The 18,534-nt window shown below is 50.2% G+C and overlaps 1 protein-coding gene across 1 annotated transcript in view; it reads right to left on the bottom strand.

Annotated features, from left to right (window-relative positions):
• The window catches only part of MMD2 (monocyte to macrophage differentiation associated 2), a 50,835-nt gene extending 33,503 nt beyond the window's left edge, over window positions 1–17,332 (bottom strand). Inside the window, exon 1 of the mRNA XM_050784161.1 lies at window positions 17,096–17,332. Within this exon, the coding sequence (XP_050640118.1) occupies window positions 17,096–17,142 (47 nt within the window). The 5' untranslated portion in view covers window positions 17,143–17,332. The remainder of the gene's footprint in view (window positions 1–17,095) is intronic.
• Window positions 17,333–18,534: the final 1,202 nt, after the last annotated feature.

Raw genomic sequence — 18,534 nt, 5'->3', positions numbered from 1 at the left:
GACGTCATCAGCAGCCAATCAGAGTGTCCCAGGTTGGCGAGTCAGAGACAGCCTTACTTTGAGAGTTGGTAACTTTTCAGGCAAGAGCAGAAAAAGGACACTTTTGGCCGGGCGTGGTGGCTCGCGCCTGTAATCCCAGCGCTTTGGGAGGCTGAGGCAGGTCGATCACTTGGGGCCAGGAATTCAAGACCAGCCTGGCCAACATGGTGAAACCCTGTCTCTACTAAAAATACAAAAATGAGCCTGGCGTGGTGGCGGGTGCCTGTAATCCCAGCTACTCAGGAGGCTGAGGCAGGAGAATCGCTTGAACCTGGGAGGCAGAGGTTACAGTGAGCCGAGATGTTACCACTGCACTCCAGCCTGGACGACAGAGTGAGACTCTGTCTCAAAAGAAAAAAAAAGAAGACACTTTTTTTAAACAGTCAAATAATGCATTTTATTATATTTTTCTTTATACTTTTTAAAACTTCTGTTTTAGGTTCAGGGGTACATGTGCAGGTTTGTTATGTAGGTAAATTGCATGTCACGGGGGTCTGGTGTCCCTGACTCAAATAAAGAAATAAATAAATGTCTTCCTAACAGCACCAGGAATTTTGCACCAGAAATGTATCTTTAAAGAGTCCTTGAGGTGACAAAATAATCCATGCCAAAGGACACTTTAAAGATACATTTGTGGTGCCACATTCCTGTTGCTGGTGGGAGGTCATTTATTTATTTATTTTTATTTTTTGAGATGAAGTCTCACCCTGTCTCCCAAGTTGAAGTGCAGTGACATGATCTCAGCTCACTGCAGCCTCTGCCTCCTGAGTTCAAGTGATCCTCCTGCCTCGGCCTCCCGAGTAGCTGGGACTACAGGCACGTGCCACCATGCCCAGCTAATTTTTGTATTTTTAGTAAAGACAGCGTTTTGCCATGTTGGCCAGGCTGGTCTTGAACTCCTGACCTCAGGTGATCCACTGCCTTAACCTCCCAAAGTGCTGGGATTACATGCGTGAGCCACCATGCCCGGCCTCATTTTTAATTTTTATTTTTTTTCTGTAGAGATGGGGGGGTCTTGCCATGTTGGCCAGGCTGGTCTCAAACTCCTGGTCTCATGTGATTCTCCTGCCTTGGCCTCCTAAAGTGCTGGGATTACAGGTGTGAGCCACCCGGCCCTGCCTGGGAGGACATTTCTTTTATTATTTTTTCTTAATTAAAAAAATGTTTTTGAATTAATTAGAAATAGAGTCTTGCTATGTTGCCCAGGCTGGTCTTGAACTCCTGGCCTCAAGCAATCCTCCTGCCTCAGCCTCTCAAAGTGCTGAGATTACAGGCATGAGCCAAACACGCAGCCCTAGGCGGACACTTCTAATTCCCACTACACTTTCCATCCTGTCTATACCTCTTTTTTTTTTTTTTTTTTTTGAGATGGAGTTTCACTCTTGTTGCCCAGGCTGGAGTGCAATGGTGCTATCTTGGCTCATTGCAACCTCTGCCTCCCAGGTTCAAGCGATTCTCCTGCCTCCACCTCCCAAGTAGCTGGGGCTACAAACACGCGACACCACCACACCCGGCTTTACTGTTTGTTTGTTTTTTAGTAGAGACGGCGTTTCACCATGTTGGTCAGGCTGGTCTTGAACTTCTGACCTCAAGTGATCCACCCGCCTCGGCCTCCCAAAGTGCTGGGATTACAGGTTGAGCCACCACGCCCAGGCCCATCCTGTCTATACTTCTGTCCTAATTCCATTACAGCCAGTGACCCCTTAGGTAGTTGCAGTACACTTCAGGAGGTCCTACCCTTTTCTTTTTTCTTTTCTTTTCTTTTTCTTTTTTTTTTTTTTTTTTTTGAGATGGAGTCTCTCACTGTCGCCCAGGCTGGAGTGCAATGGCGCAGTCTTGGTTCATTGCAACCTCTGCCTCCTGTGTTCAAGCGATTCTCCTGCCTCAGTCTCCTGAGTAGCTGAGATTATAGTCAACTGCTATCACGCTCGGGTAATTTTTTGTATTTTTAGTAGAGATGGAGTTTCACTATATTGGCCAGGCTGGTCTCAAACTCCTGACCTTGTGATCTGCCTGCCTCGGGCTCCCAAAGTACTGGGATTACAGGCATGAGCCACTGCGCCTGGCCTTTTTTCTGTATTTTTAGTAAACATGGGGTTTTATCATGTTGACCAGGATGGTCTCCATCTCCTGACCTCGTGATCCACCCGCCTCAGCCTCCCAAAGTGCTGGGATTACAGGCGTGAGCCACCACCGTGCCCAGTCGGTCCTGCCCTTTTCAACTCACACCCTACCCATTTCACAGAAGAGAAGACTGAGACCCAACTGCTCTGCCTTGATGCCCCCTAGCAGTGCCCATTACCTAGCTTGTGTCAAAGGGCAGGGGGAGAGTTTAGGCTGACCACGCACATTGTGGCCACAGAAAACCTCTAGATTTGGAGTCCAGTGGCCAGCATGTTAGCCCTGCAGTCCAGCCCTGGCTGTGCAACCCAGGAAATGGTACTTAACCTCCCTGAGCTTGAAGCCCTTATGGAAAATTCCTGTCCTAGACACTTCACAAACTGCCTTGAGAGCCGAAGAGGAGGGCAGCTTGAAGACAAATCACTGTTGTTGACTGATTATTTTATTTTACTTTATTTTTTGAGACAGGATCTTGCTCTGTCACTCAACGTGCAGTGGCATGATCACAGCTCACTGCAGCCTCAAACCCCTGGGCTCAAGTGATCCTCCCACCGCAACCTCCTGAGTAGTTGGGACTATAGGTGCATACCACCACCCCCAACTAATTTTCTGTTTATTTTTTGTAGAGATGGGGGTCTCACTATGTTGCCCAGGCTGGTCTTGAACTCCTGAGCTCAAGCAATCTTCCCACCTCAGCTCCCCAAACAGCTGGGGACTACAGGTGCACACTACCACATGCAAGAGTCCCTCTCTACAAAAAAATGTAAAAATTAGCTGGGTATGGTGGCACGTGCCTGTAGTCCCAGCTACTGGGGAGGCTGAGGAGGGAGGATCACTTGAGCCCAGGAGTTTGAGGCTGTAGTGAGCTATGATCAAACCACTGCACTTCAGCCTGGGCAACAGAGCAAGAAAAAAAAATTGGAATCCATTCTGAAAGATATTAGCAAATCTTAGGAAACATTAGCCCTGGGCTCACTTGGAGGGAGCAAAGGTGGCTCTAGTTCCAGAGATGAGGGGAGCCAGGGGAGAGCCCACCCTCCTGCTGGAACCAAGAGGCATGACCTGGTCAGCTCACCCCACGCTGGATCTGTGGAGCAGGCTCCGGAGTGGTCGATGCTCTCCATTTTTCAACCCTCTCAGCACTCCTAGTATTCCTGAAAAAGGACTGGTGGAAGATCAAGGAGGCCTTGGAATGGCCATTCTCCACCAAAATAGTCCAACCCCGGCCAGTGGCCATGGGTCCAGTGTGCCATCGCAGAGCTCAGAATACGAGAGACAGTCTCTCTGGGTCCTACTGAACCCTGCTACTTCTTCTTCTTTTTTTTTTTTTTTTTTTTTTTGGTGACACAGAGTCTAGCTTTGTTGCCCAGGCTGGAGCACAGTGGGGCGATCTCAGCTCACTGCAAGCTCCGCCTCCCAGGTTCACACCACTCTACTGGCTCAGCCTCCCAAGTAGCTGGGACTACAGGGTCCTGCCACCATGCTCGGCTAATTTTTTTTTTTTTTTTTTTTTTTTTTTTTTTGTATTTTTAGTAGAGATGGGGTTTCACTCTGTTAGCCAGGATGTTCTTTGTTCTTTTTCTTCTTTTCTTCCCTCTCCTTCTCCCTCTCCTTCTTCTTCCTCCTCCTCCTCTTTTCTTTTTTTTTTTTCTTTCCTTCTCTCCTTCTTCTTTCCCTTTACTTTTTCTTCCTTCTTCCTTCCTCCTCCTCTTTCTTCTTCATCTTCTTCCTCTCTCTCTTTCCTTCCCTCCCCTTTCTTTCTTTTTATTTTTTTTGAGACAATCTTGCTCTGTCACCCAGGCTGGAGTGCAATGGCGCAATCTTGGCTCACTGCAACCTCTGCCTCCCAGGTTCAAGTAATTCTCCTGCCTCAGCCTCCGGAGTGGCTGGGACTACAGGCACCCTCCATCATGCCCAGCTAATTTGTATATTTTAGTAGAGACGGGGTTTCACCATGTTGGCCCGGCTGTTCTTGAACTCCTGACCTCGTGATCCACCCGCCTTGGTCTCTCAAAGCGCTGGGATTATAGGCATGAGCCACCTCACCCGGCCCTTCCCTCCCCTTTCTCCCTTCCTTTCCTTTGGAGACCTCACTCTGTCACCCAGGCTGGAGTGCAGTGGTGAAATCTTGGCTCACTGCAGCCTCCACCTCCAGGGTTCAAACGATTCTCCTGCCTCAGCCTCCTAAGTAGCTGGGATTACAGGTGTGCACCAACACACCTGGCTAACTTTTGTATTTTTAGTGGAGATGGGGATTCACCATGTTGCCCAGACTGGTCTCCAGCTCCTGAGCTCAAGTGATCCGCCCGCCTTGGCGTCAAAGAGTGCTGGGATTACAGGTGTGAGCCACCGCACCCGGCCCCTTTCCTTCTTTCCTCCAGGACAGAGGAATGAAAATTCCAAAGCAGAGAGCTCTGAAATAGGTTCAAGCCAGTTTCCAGCCCAACTCCTTTCCCAAAGACCAGAATTCGGCATTCATTCCTATGTAAAGCAGCTGCCTGCTTAGAGAAGATTCCTCTGGACACCTACACCTCTCTGGGGCAAAATGCACACACACACACACACACACACACACACACACACACCCCACCCTGTGCACACAATCCCAGGAGCTTCACAGAGTCGAAACACCATTCATGCATCCTAAGAATAGCCACGCTCCAAACACGTACTGATCAATTTGTTTCTGTGGCCTTTCTCTGAAAGAAATGAAACCTTGGCTTTACCTAAGATAATGATGAAAATCCAAGTACTTTAAAAAGCTGAGTCGGGTGATGCTGAAGGGAGGTGGGGGTGCAGAGTCTTCACTAAGGGGGGATCTTGAAAAAGCATAAAATTGCAACCGCGTGAGTGAAACAAAGGATTCAGACAATGATAACCAATGGATGCCAAGACCACCAGGTGAGAGGCTGCTGAGTAACAGGATGGTGAAACGGACCTCAGGATCTCTCATCCCAGGGGTTACCTTACAGCCCCCATGGATCAACCTAGCACCACGGGAGGCAGGTCTACCAGATATCGCCCAGTGAGACGAAGTACACCGCATGGCCTATAATCCTCCTGGCCTTTCTTTCTTGTTATTTTTAGAGGCAGGGTCTGGTTCTGTTGCCGAAGCTGGAGTGCAGCGGTGCAATCATAGCTCACTGCAGTCTCGAACTCCTGGGCTCAACGGATCCTCCCACCTCCCCAGTAGCTGGGACGACAGGCTTGTGCCGCACTACAAGAAAGAAATATCTGAGACTGGGTAATTCATCAAGAAAAGCAGTTTAGGCTGGGTGTGGTGGCTCATACCTGCAATCCCAGCACTTTGGGAGGCCGAGATGGGCCGATCACCTGAGGTCAGGACTTCAAGACCAGCCTGGCCAACTTGGTGAAACCCTGTCTCTACTAAAAATACAAAAATTAGCTGGGTGTGGTGGTGCGTGCTTGTAATCTCAGTTGCTCCAGAGGCTGAGGCAGGAGAATCGCTGGAACCGGGAGGTGGAGGTTGTAGTGAGCTGAGATCGTGCCACTGCACTCCAGCCTGGTGACAGAGCAAGACTCTGTCTCAAAAAAAAAAACGAAAAAATAAAAAATAAAAAGAAAAGCGGTTTAATTGGCTCATGATTCTGCAGGCTGCACAGGAAGCGTGGTGGCTTCTGCTCCTGGGGAAGACGCAGAAAGACAGAGTCTCACTCTGTCGCACAGGCTGGAGTGCAGTGGTGTGATCTCAGCTCACTGCAACCTCCACCTCCCAGGTTCAAGCGATTCTCCTGCCTCAGCCTCGTGAGTATCTGGGATTACAGGGCACGCCTCCACGCCTGGCTAATTTTTTGTATTTTTAGTAGAGATGGGGTTTCACCGTGTTAGCCAGGATGGTCTCGATCTCCTAACCTGGTGATCTGCCTGCCCTGGCCTCCCAAAGTGCTGGCATTACAGGTGTGAGCCCCCGCGCCCAGTCACTACACACTTTTTAACGACCAGATCTCACAAGAACTCCTTCACTACCTCAACCAAGGGGGATGCTGCTAAACCATTCATGAGAAACCGCCCCCATGATCCAATCACCTCCCACTAGGCCCCGCCTCCAACATCGGGGAATAGGAGATTGGAGCAGAGACACAGATCCAAACCATATCAAACTCTGTACAAGTGTTATGAAGTGCATGTTGGCATCATCTCAAAATCCACACCTTAAGTGTGGTGTGGTAGCTCACACCTGTCATCCCAGCACTTTTGGAGACTGAGGCAGGCAGATCACCTGAGGCCAGGAGTTCGAGACCAGCCTCGGGGGGATCCCCATCTCTACTAAAAATACAAAAATTAGCTGTACATGGTGGTGCACACACCTGTAGTACCAGCTACTCGGAAGGATGAAGCAGGAGAATCACTTGAACCTGGGAGGCAGAGGTTGCAGTAAGCTGAGATCGCGCCACTGCCCTCCAGCCTGAGTGACACTGACAAAAAAAAAAAAAAAATCCACATGTTGAAATCCTCACTCCTCAATGTGATAGTATTAGGAGGCCAGGCCTCTGGAAAATGACAAGGTCATGAGGGTGGAGCCCTCACAAATGGGATTAGTGCCCCTAGAAGAAGAGGCCAGAGAGCTCCTTCTGCCACGTGAGTCTGTAAGAAGTCTACCATCTACCACCTGGGAACAAATCTGACTGTGCTGACACTTTGATTTTGACTTCCAGCCTCCAGAACTGTAGGAAATAAATTTTTGTGTTTTTTTTTCTTTCCAAAATTATTTTTAGGTTCTATAAATTTCTGTGGTTTATAAGCCAGCTAGTCTAGGCTAAAGTGCAGCGGCATGGTCACGTCTCACACATCCACCTCCCAAGCTCAGGTGATCCTCCCACGTTGGCCTCCAGAGAAGCTGGGACTACAGGGTTTCACCACCACTGCCAACTAATTTTTGTATTCTTTTGTACAAAAGATGGTTGCAGTGAGCTGAACCAACATGGCAAAACCCGTCTCTACTAAAAATAGAAAAACTAGTTGGGCACAGTGGCGCACACCTATAACCCCAGCTACTCGGGAGGCTGAGGAAGTAGAATTACTTGAGCCTGGGAGGTGAAGGTTGCAGTGAGCCAAGATCACACCACTGCACTCTCGACTCTGTCTCAAATAAAATTGTTATTGTTGAATTATTATCAGCTATACTCACCCTGCTGTGCTATCAAATATTAGGCCTTATTCATTCATTCTAACTATTTTTTGGTACCCATTAGCCATCCCAACCTCCTTCCCACCTGCCCACTCCCCTTCCCAGCCTCTGGTAACCATCTTTCTGCTCTCTATGTCCAGAGTTCAATTGTTTTGATTTTTCAATCCCACAAATAAGTGAGAACGTGCAATGTTTGTCTTTCTGTGCCTGGCATATTTCACTTAACAGAATGATCTCCACTTCCATCTATGTTGTTGCAAATGACAGAATCTCAGCCTTTTTTTTTTTTTTTTTTTAGATGGAGTCTCACTCTGTTGCCAGGCTGGAGAGCAGTGGCGCAATCTCTGCTCACTGCAACCTCCTCTTCCCGGGTTCAAGTGATTCTCCTGCCTCAGCCTCCCGAGTAGCTGGGACTATAGGCACCCGCAACCACGCCCGGCTAATTTTTGTATTTTTAGTAGAGACGGGGTTTCACCATATTGGCCAGGATGGTCTCAAACTCCTGATCTGATCGCCCACCTCAGCTTCCCAAAGTGCTGGGATTACAGGCATGAGCCACTGTGCCCAGCCAGAATATCAGTCTTTTTATGGCTGAACAGTACTATAGCATTTTATAAGAGTAGTGTGAACAAGCTAAGACAATTTGATCACAATTTTGCATCAATGTTAAATTTCCTTTTTCCCCCATCTCCTCTCTCATATTTAACAAATGACCTGCCTACGTTACCATTTCCGGCTAGGTATTTTTAGAATAATTTTTTTCACTGTGGTAAAACACCCATCAAATGTCCTATCCTAACCATTTTTAAGCATACAATTTGCTGTCATTAATTACATTCACCTTCTTTTGTGTGTGTGTGTGTGTGTGTGTGTGTGTGTGTGTGTGTGTGTGAGAGAGAGAGAGAGAGAGAGAGACAGAAATGGAGTTTCGCTCTTGTCGCCTAGGATGGAGTGCAACGGCGCAATCTCAGCTCACTGCAAACTCCGCCTCCTGGGTTCAAGCGATTCTCCTGCCTCAGCCTCCCGAATAGCTGGGATTACAGGCATGCACCATCACGCCTGGCTAATTTTGTAATTTTAGTAGAGACGGTGTTTTGTCATGTTGGTCAGGCTGGTCTCGAACTCCCTACCTCAGGTGATCTGCCTGCCTCTGCCTTCCAAAGTGTTGGGATTACAGGTGTGAGCCACTGTGCCCAGACCTACATTCACCTTCTTATACCACCGTCACCACCATTCATTCCCAGAACTCTTTTCATCTTGCAAAACTGAAACCCTGTCCCTATTAAACACTAATTCCCCATTCCCTGCCCACCCCCACCTGCCTCTGCCAGCCACCACTCCACTTCCTGTCTCTATGGATTTGACTCCTCAAGGGACTTCAGATAAGTGGAATCATACAGTATTTGTCCCCTTGGGGCTGATTTCATTTAGCATAATGAATGTCCTCGTGGTCCATCCAGGCTGCCACGTGTGCCAGAATTTCCTTCCTTTTTAAAGCTAACTTTTTTTTTTTTGAGCTGGAGTCTCACTCTGTTGCCCCACAGGCTAGAGTGCAGTGGCGTGATCTCAGCTCACTGCACCCTCCGCCTCCCGGATTCAAGCAATCCTTGTGCCTCAGCCTCTTAAGTAGCTGGGATTACAAGCATGCACCACCACGTCTGGCTAATTTTGCATTTTTAGTAGAGACTAAAGGTCTCTACTAAAGGGTTTCACCATCTTGGCCAGGCTGGTCTCGAGCTCTTGACCCCAGGTGACCCACCCGCTTCAGCCTCACAAAATGCTGGGATTACAGGCATAAGCCACAGTGCCCAGCCTAAATTTCCTTATTTTGATCTCATTGCATAAGAGAGTGCCCTGAAGGGTTTGTGGGTCTAGGGGCCTGATGTCCATAGGCAACTCTCACAGTACAAGAGGTGAAGGGCAGCCCTGACCCCACAAGGCACCTGCAGCTCCAGCCCGCCTGCAACCCTATCCTTGGAATCTCGAGAGCTACTCCCTTGATAACTGTGATGGCAACCTCGAAAGTAGCTTCCATCCCTTTATTTTCTTCCCTCTGGAGCCCAAGTCATGCTGCCCTCAGTTTAAAAGCGGTTAATGGTGCCATAGAGCCCATGGAACAGTGGTTGGGTGTGCCCGGGGCCCGTTGGGACCAGGCTCAGTATCCTCTCCACACCCAGCCTGTGTTGCAGCCTCACCAGACCCTGCCCTGGGTTCCTGCACTTCACCCCGCCATGCCCTCATTTTTCAATGTCCTTCCCTCACCCTGGAACACTCCTATTCATCCTGAAGAGCCCACCTGCATGCTGCAACCTCCGAGGCTTGTTCTGTCCTGTCATGGACACCTGTGGTTTCTGCCCATCCAGCAACTAGCCCAACTCATTCTTCCCCACCCCACCTCCTGAGACAAGGTCTCCGTCTGTCACCCAGGCTAGAATGCAGTGGCACCATCATGACTCACTGTAACCTCAATCTCCTAGGCTCAGGTGATCCTCCCATCTCAGCCTCCAAAGTAGCTGGGACTACAGGCGGGAGCCACCACACCTGGCTAATTTTTAAATTTTTTATACACGCAGGGTCTTGCTATGTTGCCCAGACAGGTCTGAAACTCCTGGGCTCAAGCAATCCTCCCATCACAGCCTTCCAAGTAGCTGGGACTATAGGTACGTGCTACCATGCCCAGCTAATTTTTTGCCTTTTTTTGGAGAGACAGGGTTTCACCAAGTTGCCCAGGTTGGTCTTGAACTCCTGGGCTCTAGTGATCTTCCAGTTCAGCCTCCCAAAGTGCTGGGATTACAGGCATGAGCCATCTTGCCCGGCCTCATTGATGCAAGGTTTGTGAATGCATCAATTAACCAACTAACCAGCTGTGGGTAGTGGACAAGCCAGGGATGCCCACCACATGCCAGACCACGCTGGCCCCTTGGGGGACAAAAGAGGGTTTGAATAGCCCCAGCCCACTCCTGCTCTGAGTGGCTTGCAGTCTGGCTGGGGAGATATGTGCAAAGCTGAAGGACCTGTGGAGCCATCGCCTGCTCATTCCTGAAGGATCCTGAAAGGCCCGGGACTTGGGACAAGCCCGGAAGGGTGGGCTGTGCCTGGATGAATGTGAAGATGCGTTTCTGCACTGCTGATGAAGTGGGGTTTCCAGGCAAATCTCAATTCCTATTTCTCCCTGCATATTCGTCAACTCAGCTGTTCAGTCAAGGAGGAAAGAAACACGCGGAGACCTGCTGGTGCTGAAAGAACAGCTCCCCCCAGGCAAGGGCAGGGCGGCCACTGCCCCAACACTGCATGGTATCAGTCCATTGTTTATTTGGCATCTACTGTATACCACTCTGCATGCATTTCCTCACAGTCAGTACTACCAAGAAGGCATCCTTTTTTTGTTTGTTTGTTTTTTAGATTCTCATAGGAGCATGAACCCTATTGTGAACTGCACATATGGGGATCTTGGTTGCGTGCTCTGTATGAGAATCTTTTTTTTTTTTTTTTTTTTTGAGACAGTCGTGCTCTGTCGCCCAGGCTGGAGTGCAGTGGCACAATCCCGGATCACCGCAGCCTCCGCGTCCTGGGTTCAAGCAATTCTCCTGCCTCAGCCTCCCAAGTAGCTGGGATTACAGACACCCACCACCACACCTGGCTAATTTTTGTATTTTTAGTAGAGAAGGGTTTCACCATGCTGGCCAGGCTGGTCTTGAACTCCTGGCCTCAAGTGATCTGCCCACTTCAGCCTCCCAAAGTGTTGGTATTACAGCCCTGAGCCACCACACCTGGCCTTTTTTTGTTTGTTTTTTTGCTTGGTTGGTTGGTTTTTTAGAGACATGGTCTTGATATAATGATCAGGGTGGTCTTGAACTCCTGGCCTCAAGTAATGCACCGGGATTACAGTCATGAGACACCATACCCAGCCAAAGAAGGCATCTTAATCCCTGTTTCCTCAATCCCTACAGCTCCCCACCTCAGCTGGCCATATTCTTATCTGAAGTGTTATCACATAGTTATTATCTGTTGTATGCTTCCCACAGAAGAATGTGGCTCCAGGAGGGCGGGGAATTGTCTTGGTCAGCACCACCTTGGCTACTTCCAACAGGTGCACACGGCAGCTGGAAACACCATCAATATCAACACATTCCTACAACTCCTGAACTCCTGCAGGTGTTGGGCAACACTTGACTTGTATAAAACCAGATTCCAATTCTTTACGCTGGCAACTAGATGGACATTGAACCCTCGGCCTGAGTGGTTTCATTTTCGTGCGATTCAGTCTCTCTCTCTCTCTCTTTTTTTTAAGACGGAGTCTCACTCTGTCACTCAGACTGGAGCAGTGCAGTGGCAAGATCTTGGCTCACTGCAACCTCTGCCTCCCGAGTTCAAGCAATTCTCCTGCCTCAGCCTCTCGAGTAACTGGGACTACAGGTGCCTGCCACCACACCTGGCTAATTTTTGTATTTTTAGTAGAGACAGGGTTTTGCCATGTTGGTCAAGCTGGTCTCAAACTCCTGACCTTAGGTGATCCACCTGCCTTGGCCTCTCAAAGTGCTGGAATTACAGGCATGGGGTGCCGCACCTGGCCTCAATCTCATTTTCATAAAATATTTCGGTTTTACTGAACTACTTTGGACTTTAAATTTTTATAGTTATTCATCTTACATTTACATTTTGCCTTTTATTTTATTGTATTTTTTAGAGATGGAGTTGTTCTATCACCCAGGCTTGAGTGCAGTGGCGCGATCATAGCTCACTGCAGCCTTGAACTCCTGGGCTCAAGGGATCCTCCTACCTCAGCCTCCTGAGTAGCTGGGACCGCAGGCACACAACCACGCCCAGCTAATTTTTTTCTTTTTGTAGAGGCAGGGATCTCACTTTGTTGCCGAGGCTGGTCTCAAACTCCTGGACTCCAGAGATCCTCCCATCTCAGCCTCCCAAAGCACTGGGGTTACAGGCATGAGTCACTGCACCCAGACAGTTAGGCTTCTTATGCACTGGATATGAAAGTGGTATCTCATTTGACATTGTCTTGGTTACCACTGAGAGGGAGCAGTTCTTCACATGCTCACCTGTGTTCTCTTCCAAGAAATCCCTGTCCATGTCTTTTACACTTTCTATTGGGTTGTCTTTTGCTATTTCTTATTCTCTCTATATTTTGGATATTAATACTTGTTGGTTAAATGTGTTGCAAATATGTCCTTCACACTGTGGCTTGTCTTCTACTTTCTTCATGGCATTTTTGATTAACAGAAACTTAATTTTTTTTTCTTTTTTCGAGACGGGGTCTCCCTCTGTCACCCAGGCTGGAGTGTAGGGGCTCAGTCTCAGCTCATTTGCAGCCTCGATCCCCAGGCTCAAGCAAGCCTCCCACCTTAGCCTCCTGAGTAACTGGGACTATAGGCGCACTCCACCATGCCCAGCTAATTGTATTTTTTTGTAGAGATGGGGTTTCACCATGTTGCCCAAACTGGTCTTGAACTCCTGGACTCAAGCGCTCCTCCCACCTCGGCCTCTCAAAATGTTGGGATTACAGGCATAAACCACCTTGCCCAGGCTGAAACTTAATTTTTAATGTAGCCAAGTTCATCAATTTGTTTTTATGATTTGTACTTTATGTGCCTTCAGAAACCTTTACTTACCCCAAAGTTCAAAAGTTATTCTTTTACAGATTCTCAAAGTTTTCAACTTTTTTATTTATTTCACGTTTACATCTTTCATCCCTCTGAAAGTGCCTTTTCTGTATGGTGTGAGGTAGGGTTCCTGTTCCACTGTTGTCATCTGAATAGTGAATCGTCTCAGTACCATTTATCCAATAGACCATCCTTGCCTAGGTTTATCAGCAACACCATCTTTGGTAAAAATAAAATACCTTTTTAAAAGTTGAGATGGGGTCTTGCTATGTTGCCCAGAGTGTTCTCAATCTCCTGGCCTCAAGTGATCCTCCAGCCTTGGCCTCAGGTGTAGCTGGGATTACAGGCATGTGCTACCACATACAGCTTAAAATGCCTGTACATGCATAAATCTATTTCAGGCCTCTTTATTCTTATCCACTGGTCAATTGGCCCAACCATGCACCAACACGATACTGTCTTAATTCTTACAGCTTTATGATACGAATGTTTCTTGGTGTACAAAAATCATTCCAGGTGACCAGGTGGTTACTTACATCAAAGACTCTAGGTTAGAACCTAGGGGTTAGCTAGCCCTACCATCCACTGAGAAACAGAGACTCCAAGAAGAGAGCATTTTTTACAATGTCACACAGCATTTAATTTGGAATACTCATCTCTCACCACAGAAGATACCAATATGGTAGACACAATCCACATGTGGTTACTGAGTACTTGGAATTGACTAGTCCAAATTCAGACTGGCTGTAAGTATAAAATGCACATTAGATGCTGAAGACTTGTGGTGAAAAAATGTAAAATATCTCATAAATAATGTGTTCATATTCATTGCATGTTGATATAATAATGCTTTGCATATAAAGAGTAAACTAAAATATATTCTAAAAATTATAATAATTTCACCTGTTTATTTTTACCTTCTTATAACAAGATAGAATATCAAGCACACATTAAACTGAGTGTCTACTAGAAAATTTAAAGCTGGCCAGGCATAGTGGCTCACACGTGTAATCCCAGCACTTTGGGAGGCCGAGGTGGGTGGGTCATTTGAGGTGAGGAGTTCGAGACCAGCCTGGTCAATATGGTGAAACCCTACCTCTACTAAAAATACAAAAATTAGCTGGGCGTGGTGGTGGGTGCCTGTAATTCCAGCTACTTGGGAGGCTGAGGCAGGAGAATCGCTTAAACCTGGGAGGTGGAGGTTGCAGTGAGCTGAGATTGTGCCATTGCACTCCAGCCTGGGTGACAGAGTGAGACTCCATCTCAAAACTAACTAAATAAAATAAAGCCACATCTGTGGCTTGTATATTTCTCATGGACAGCCCTGGATTATGTCATTAAATTCATTCAATCAGCTGGGTGCAGGGGTTCATGCCTATAATCCCAACACTTCCAGAGGCTAAGGCAGGAGGATCACTTGAGCCTAGGAGTTCAAGACCAGCCTGGGTAACATAGTGAGACCCCATCTGTACAAATACTTTTTTTTTTTTTTAATTAGCCAGGCATGGTGGTACACACCCGTAGTCCCAGTTACTCAGGAGGCTGAGACAGGAGAATCATGTTTGCCTAGGAGTTTGAGGCTGCAGTGAGCTATGATCACACCACTATATTCTAGCCCGGGCAAAAGAGTAAGATCCTATCTTTAAAAAAAAAAAAAAAAAAAAAATCACTTAATCAATAAGCCTTTATTACGGACCTAATTTGCAGACCGTACCGTTGTAAGGACTGCACAATGAGGAAGGGAACAGAAATAGAACTAATCCACGCAATCCATTTTCTTCCTGGTCCCATCACCCATAGAAGCTGCATTGGCCCAAGCGTGAAAGACTGACCAGCTCCAGATCCCTATTCTAATTCCAGAGCAGCCAGCATAAGTGTCCAAATCTAGAGACCATTTAGACCAGCTCTCCTGACTTTACAAATCAACCCACTGGGGTCAAGAGAGGTTGAGACATCTACCAAGGTCACACAGCAGGTGTGAGACAGGACCGGGCTGGTTGCTGAGACTTCAGAGTTCCTTCCCTTCGTGTCCATGTCAGCAGCCTTCAACCCAGGGTTTCTCCCTTTCCCGTGAACAACTTACGTCTCACAAAATTCCCTGGAGTCAGCCTTTACAAGTCCAAGTACCCACTGTGGGAGGCCGAGGTGAGAGGATCTCTTCAGCCTAGGAATTCAAGACCAGTTTGGGCAACATGGCAAGACCCCACCTCTACTAAAAATACAAAAATTAGCCAGGCGTGGTGGCGGGCGCCTGTAGTCCCAGCTACTCAGAAGACTGAGGCAGGTGAATCACTTGAACCTGGGAAGCGGAGGTTGCAGTGAGCTGAGATCATGCCACTGCACTCCAGAGTGGGCAACAGAGTGAGACTCCGTCTCAAAAAAAATATGTATATACAAAAATTATCTGGGTATGGTGGTGGTCCACACCTGGAGTCCTAGCTACTCTGGAGGCTGAGGCAGGAGGATCGCTCAAGCCCAGGAATTTGAGGCCGTAGTGAACCATGACTGTGCCACTGCACTCCAGCCTTAGTCTGGGTGAGAGAGAGAGACCCTGTCTCAAAGAAAGAAAAACAAAGGCGGGAGGCAGTAGGTCACGCCTGTAATCCCAGAATTTTGGGAGGCCGAGGCGGGCGGATCACAAGGTCAGGAGATTGAGAACATCCTGGCTAACACCGTGAAACCCCATCTTTACTAAAAATACAAACAATTAGCCAGGCATGGTGGCAGGTGCCTGTAGTCCCAGCTGCTCGGGAGGCTAAGGCAGGAGAATCGCTTGAAACCAGGAGGCAGAGGTTTCAGTGGGTCGAGATCATGCCATTGCACTCCAGCCTTGGCAACAAGAGGGAGACTCCATCTCAAAAAAAAAAAAGGTAAGTCCAGTCCAGTCCCACAATCTGGCCAACAGCAAATCCGCAGGAACTCATCCTCAAGTCCTTCCCAAGTGCATCACCTCCCCGGGTGGGATTCCCCAAGTTTAGGAAAGATAGACTCATCATGTCCCCTGGGGGAAAGAGAGGGTGAGACTGAGGGGGAAGGAAGGGCTCCATCCTGTCCCCTAGCCTTCCCTACCCTGGACACCATTCTAGCCCTGAGCTTCTGTTGTTAAGCTGTGCTCAATCCGACCAGAACTCATAGAGACTTCAGGGGCACCAGGGGACTCTCAACAACCAGTTGCAAGTAATAAGCCACACTGATGTGAGTAGGAAAAATACTGCCAACCCATCTCCCACTCACCATCCACTGGAGCCTCAGCACACACCAGGCCCCTCTGTTCACGAAGGCAGGAGACCCTCGGTGGCAGAGGGGGAAAGGTGACCTGGAGGACAGCCTGGTGCCCCCTCCAAAGAGGCCCCGGGGGCTGCTCCCACCAGAACAGTCTGTGCTCCCCAAAGACCACTGGGGACCGAGGAGCAACTTTAGGAGGGGTTTTTCATGCCAGCTTCCAGGCAAGCACACCGCCCCAAAAAATCTTAAAGATATGTAATAAGGAGAAACCCCCTCCCCACACCCACCTTCTTCACTGGAATTTCGAGCAACAGGAGCCTAACTTCTATTCAGCTCTCACAGTTGCTGCTATCACCATTTTACAGAAGAGACCGAGGTTCTGAGGGGACCACGGAGTTCACACTATGAAAAGACTTGGATGTACAGGTGCCCCCGCCCCTCCTGAGCCTCAGTTTCTTCATCTGAAAAGAGCACTTACTCTTTCCTCCGACTTGCTGGAAGGGTGGACAGAGGTGGTACCAATGCCTTTTGCCATGAACAAGAGTGCCCAAGAGAGACCCAGCGTAACTGCCCGAGCGTAACTTGGCTGGGCTCCAGGCGCTGTGCAAAGTGCTTTGCAAGTGCCAGCTCGCTTAATCCTCACGGGGACCCAGGACACGGGGACTCGCATAATCCCCGTTTTGCAAACGTGGAAATGAGGTTCAGATAAGTGAAGCGACTTGTCCAACAGCACCCAGCGAGGAGGCGCGGGCATCCCGGTTACTCCATCCCAGCGCCAAGACGAGGGTGCCTGGGTCCTGGTTTTCTCGGGCTGGGGTCAGGGGTCCGCTGATCCCCTCGAGTGCTCCGGGCGGCGCGGCCCGAGTACCAAGGTGGCTCCCGCGGTCCCCGCCGCCGCGCGCCCCTCCCTACCTCCCCGCGGACCCCCGCAGCCGCCGCTCACCTAGCGTACTTCGTCTTCTGGAAATCCAGCAGCCTGGGGGCGAACATCGCGGCGCTTCCATGGGAATCCGGCCTCGGGCTCAGAGAGCTGGCAGCTGGCAGAGCCTGGGGGGCGCGGCGGCCGCAGCAGCAGGTTGGAGGGCGCGCGGCAGGGGCCAAGGGGACCTGGTCCGCGCCTGGAGCCGGAGCCCAAGCCCGAGCCAGAGCTGGAGGCGCCGGGAGCCGCCGACGCCAAAGCCAGAGCAGATGGTGGTGGGGGCGGGGCGGGCGGGCGGGATGACGGGGGCGCGGAGGGGGGGGCTCCGGGGCACGCGCCGCCAATCGCCTGGGCCCGGCCCCCTCCCTCCCGCGACCCCGCCGCCTCCGCTGGGGTGGAGGAGGGTCGTGGGGAGATGGGGGATGGGAGAGGTGGGGGTGAGGAAGTGGGCGTAGGAGGGGGGGCGGGGCGGGGGGTCCTGGCAGTGCGCGCGAGCCGCCCATCGCCCAGGCCTTGGGCGGCCCTGGCCCCGGCCCCTTTCCCCCGTGCCCTTGCTGGAAGCGGGGAAGAGGGGGTTGTGGGGTAGGGAGCCGGAAGTGGTAGTAGGGGGAGCGGGAAGGATTGGGAAGGGGGTGTGGGGGGTGGAATGCAAAGTTGGGGGCTGAGGGAGTGGGGGAGGGGGGAGGGGACGGGAGTGGGAACTGAGGGTGCTGGAGGGGTTGGGGGAAGTGGGAAGTCGGGGGTAAGGAGAGTGGGAATGGATGTGGGACGAGTGGGAAGTAGGGGGGTTGGTGGGGAGTGCCGGTGGGGGAGTGGGAAGTGGGGGGTTGGGGGGGAGTCGGGGGTTGGTGGGTAGAGGGAGACTTGGAGGTTAGGGGAGTGGGAAGTGGGGTCAGTAGGGGTGGAGGGAGTGGGAAGTTGGGTGGAGCGGGGTGGCCTGGGGGTGGAGGGAGTGGGAAGTGAGAGGGTTGGTGGGGAGTGGGGGACCTGAGGGTAGGGGGACTGGAAAGTGGGGTCAGTAGGGGGTGGAGGGAGTGGGAAGTGGATAGGGGACTTCCCAATCCAGCCCCTTTTTCCCCCGGCTGTCCTCCACCAGTACTTTTTCCAGTGAGAAGAAAAAGGCCTCCAGGGCTAGAAGGGCTGCTGGCCCTGGCTGGGCTGGAGGGACAGGGGACACTGCGCCCATTGTCCCCATTGTAGCTGGGCCCCCACCTACTGCCTACCTGTGGCTTGCTTGCTCCCCCCACCACCCCGCTCCCTATTGCCATGTCCCTGCGAGGCGCGAGGGACCCTATGGGACCTGCCCAGGAAGGGGTCAGGGGCTCCAGGAAAACCCTCTTCCCCCAAGACTTCATGATTCTGAGGACCCTGGTGACCCCCCCGACAGGGTCATTTGCAACTTTCTCCCTTAGGAGACCTGGGCCAGGTTCTAGGTTTTGGAAAACCAGTCACCCTATGGGAGG

This window comes from Macaca thibetana, chromosome 3 (assembly GCF_024542745.1).
Source record: "Macaca thibetana thibetana isolate TM-01 chromosome 3, ASM2454274v1, whole genome shotgun sequence".
Taxonomy (NCBI): Eukaryota; Metazoa; Chordata; class Mammalia; order Primates; family Cercopithecidae; genus Macaca; species Macaca thibetana.
The sequence above is the reverse complement of the archived record's forward strand: the minus strand, read 5'-3'. Positions and strand labels throughout refer to the sequence as shown.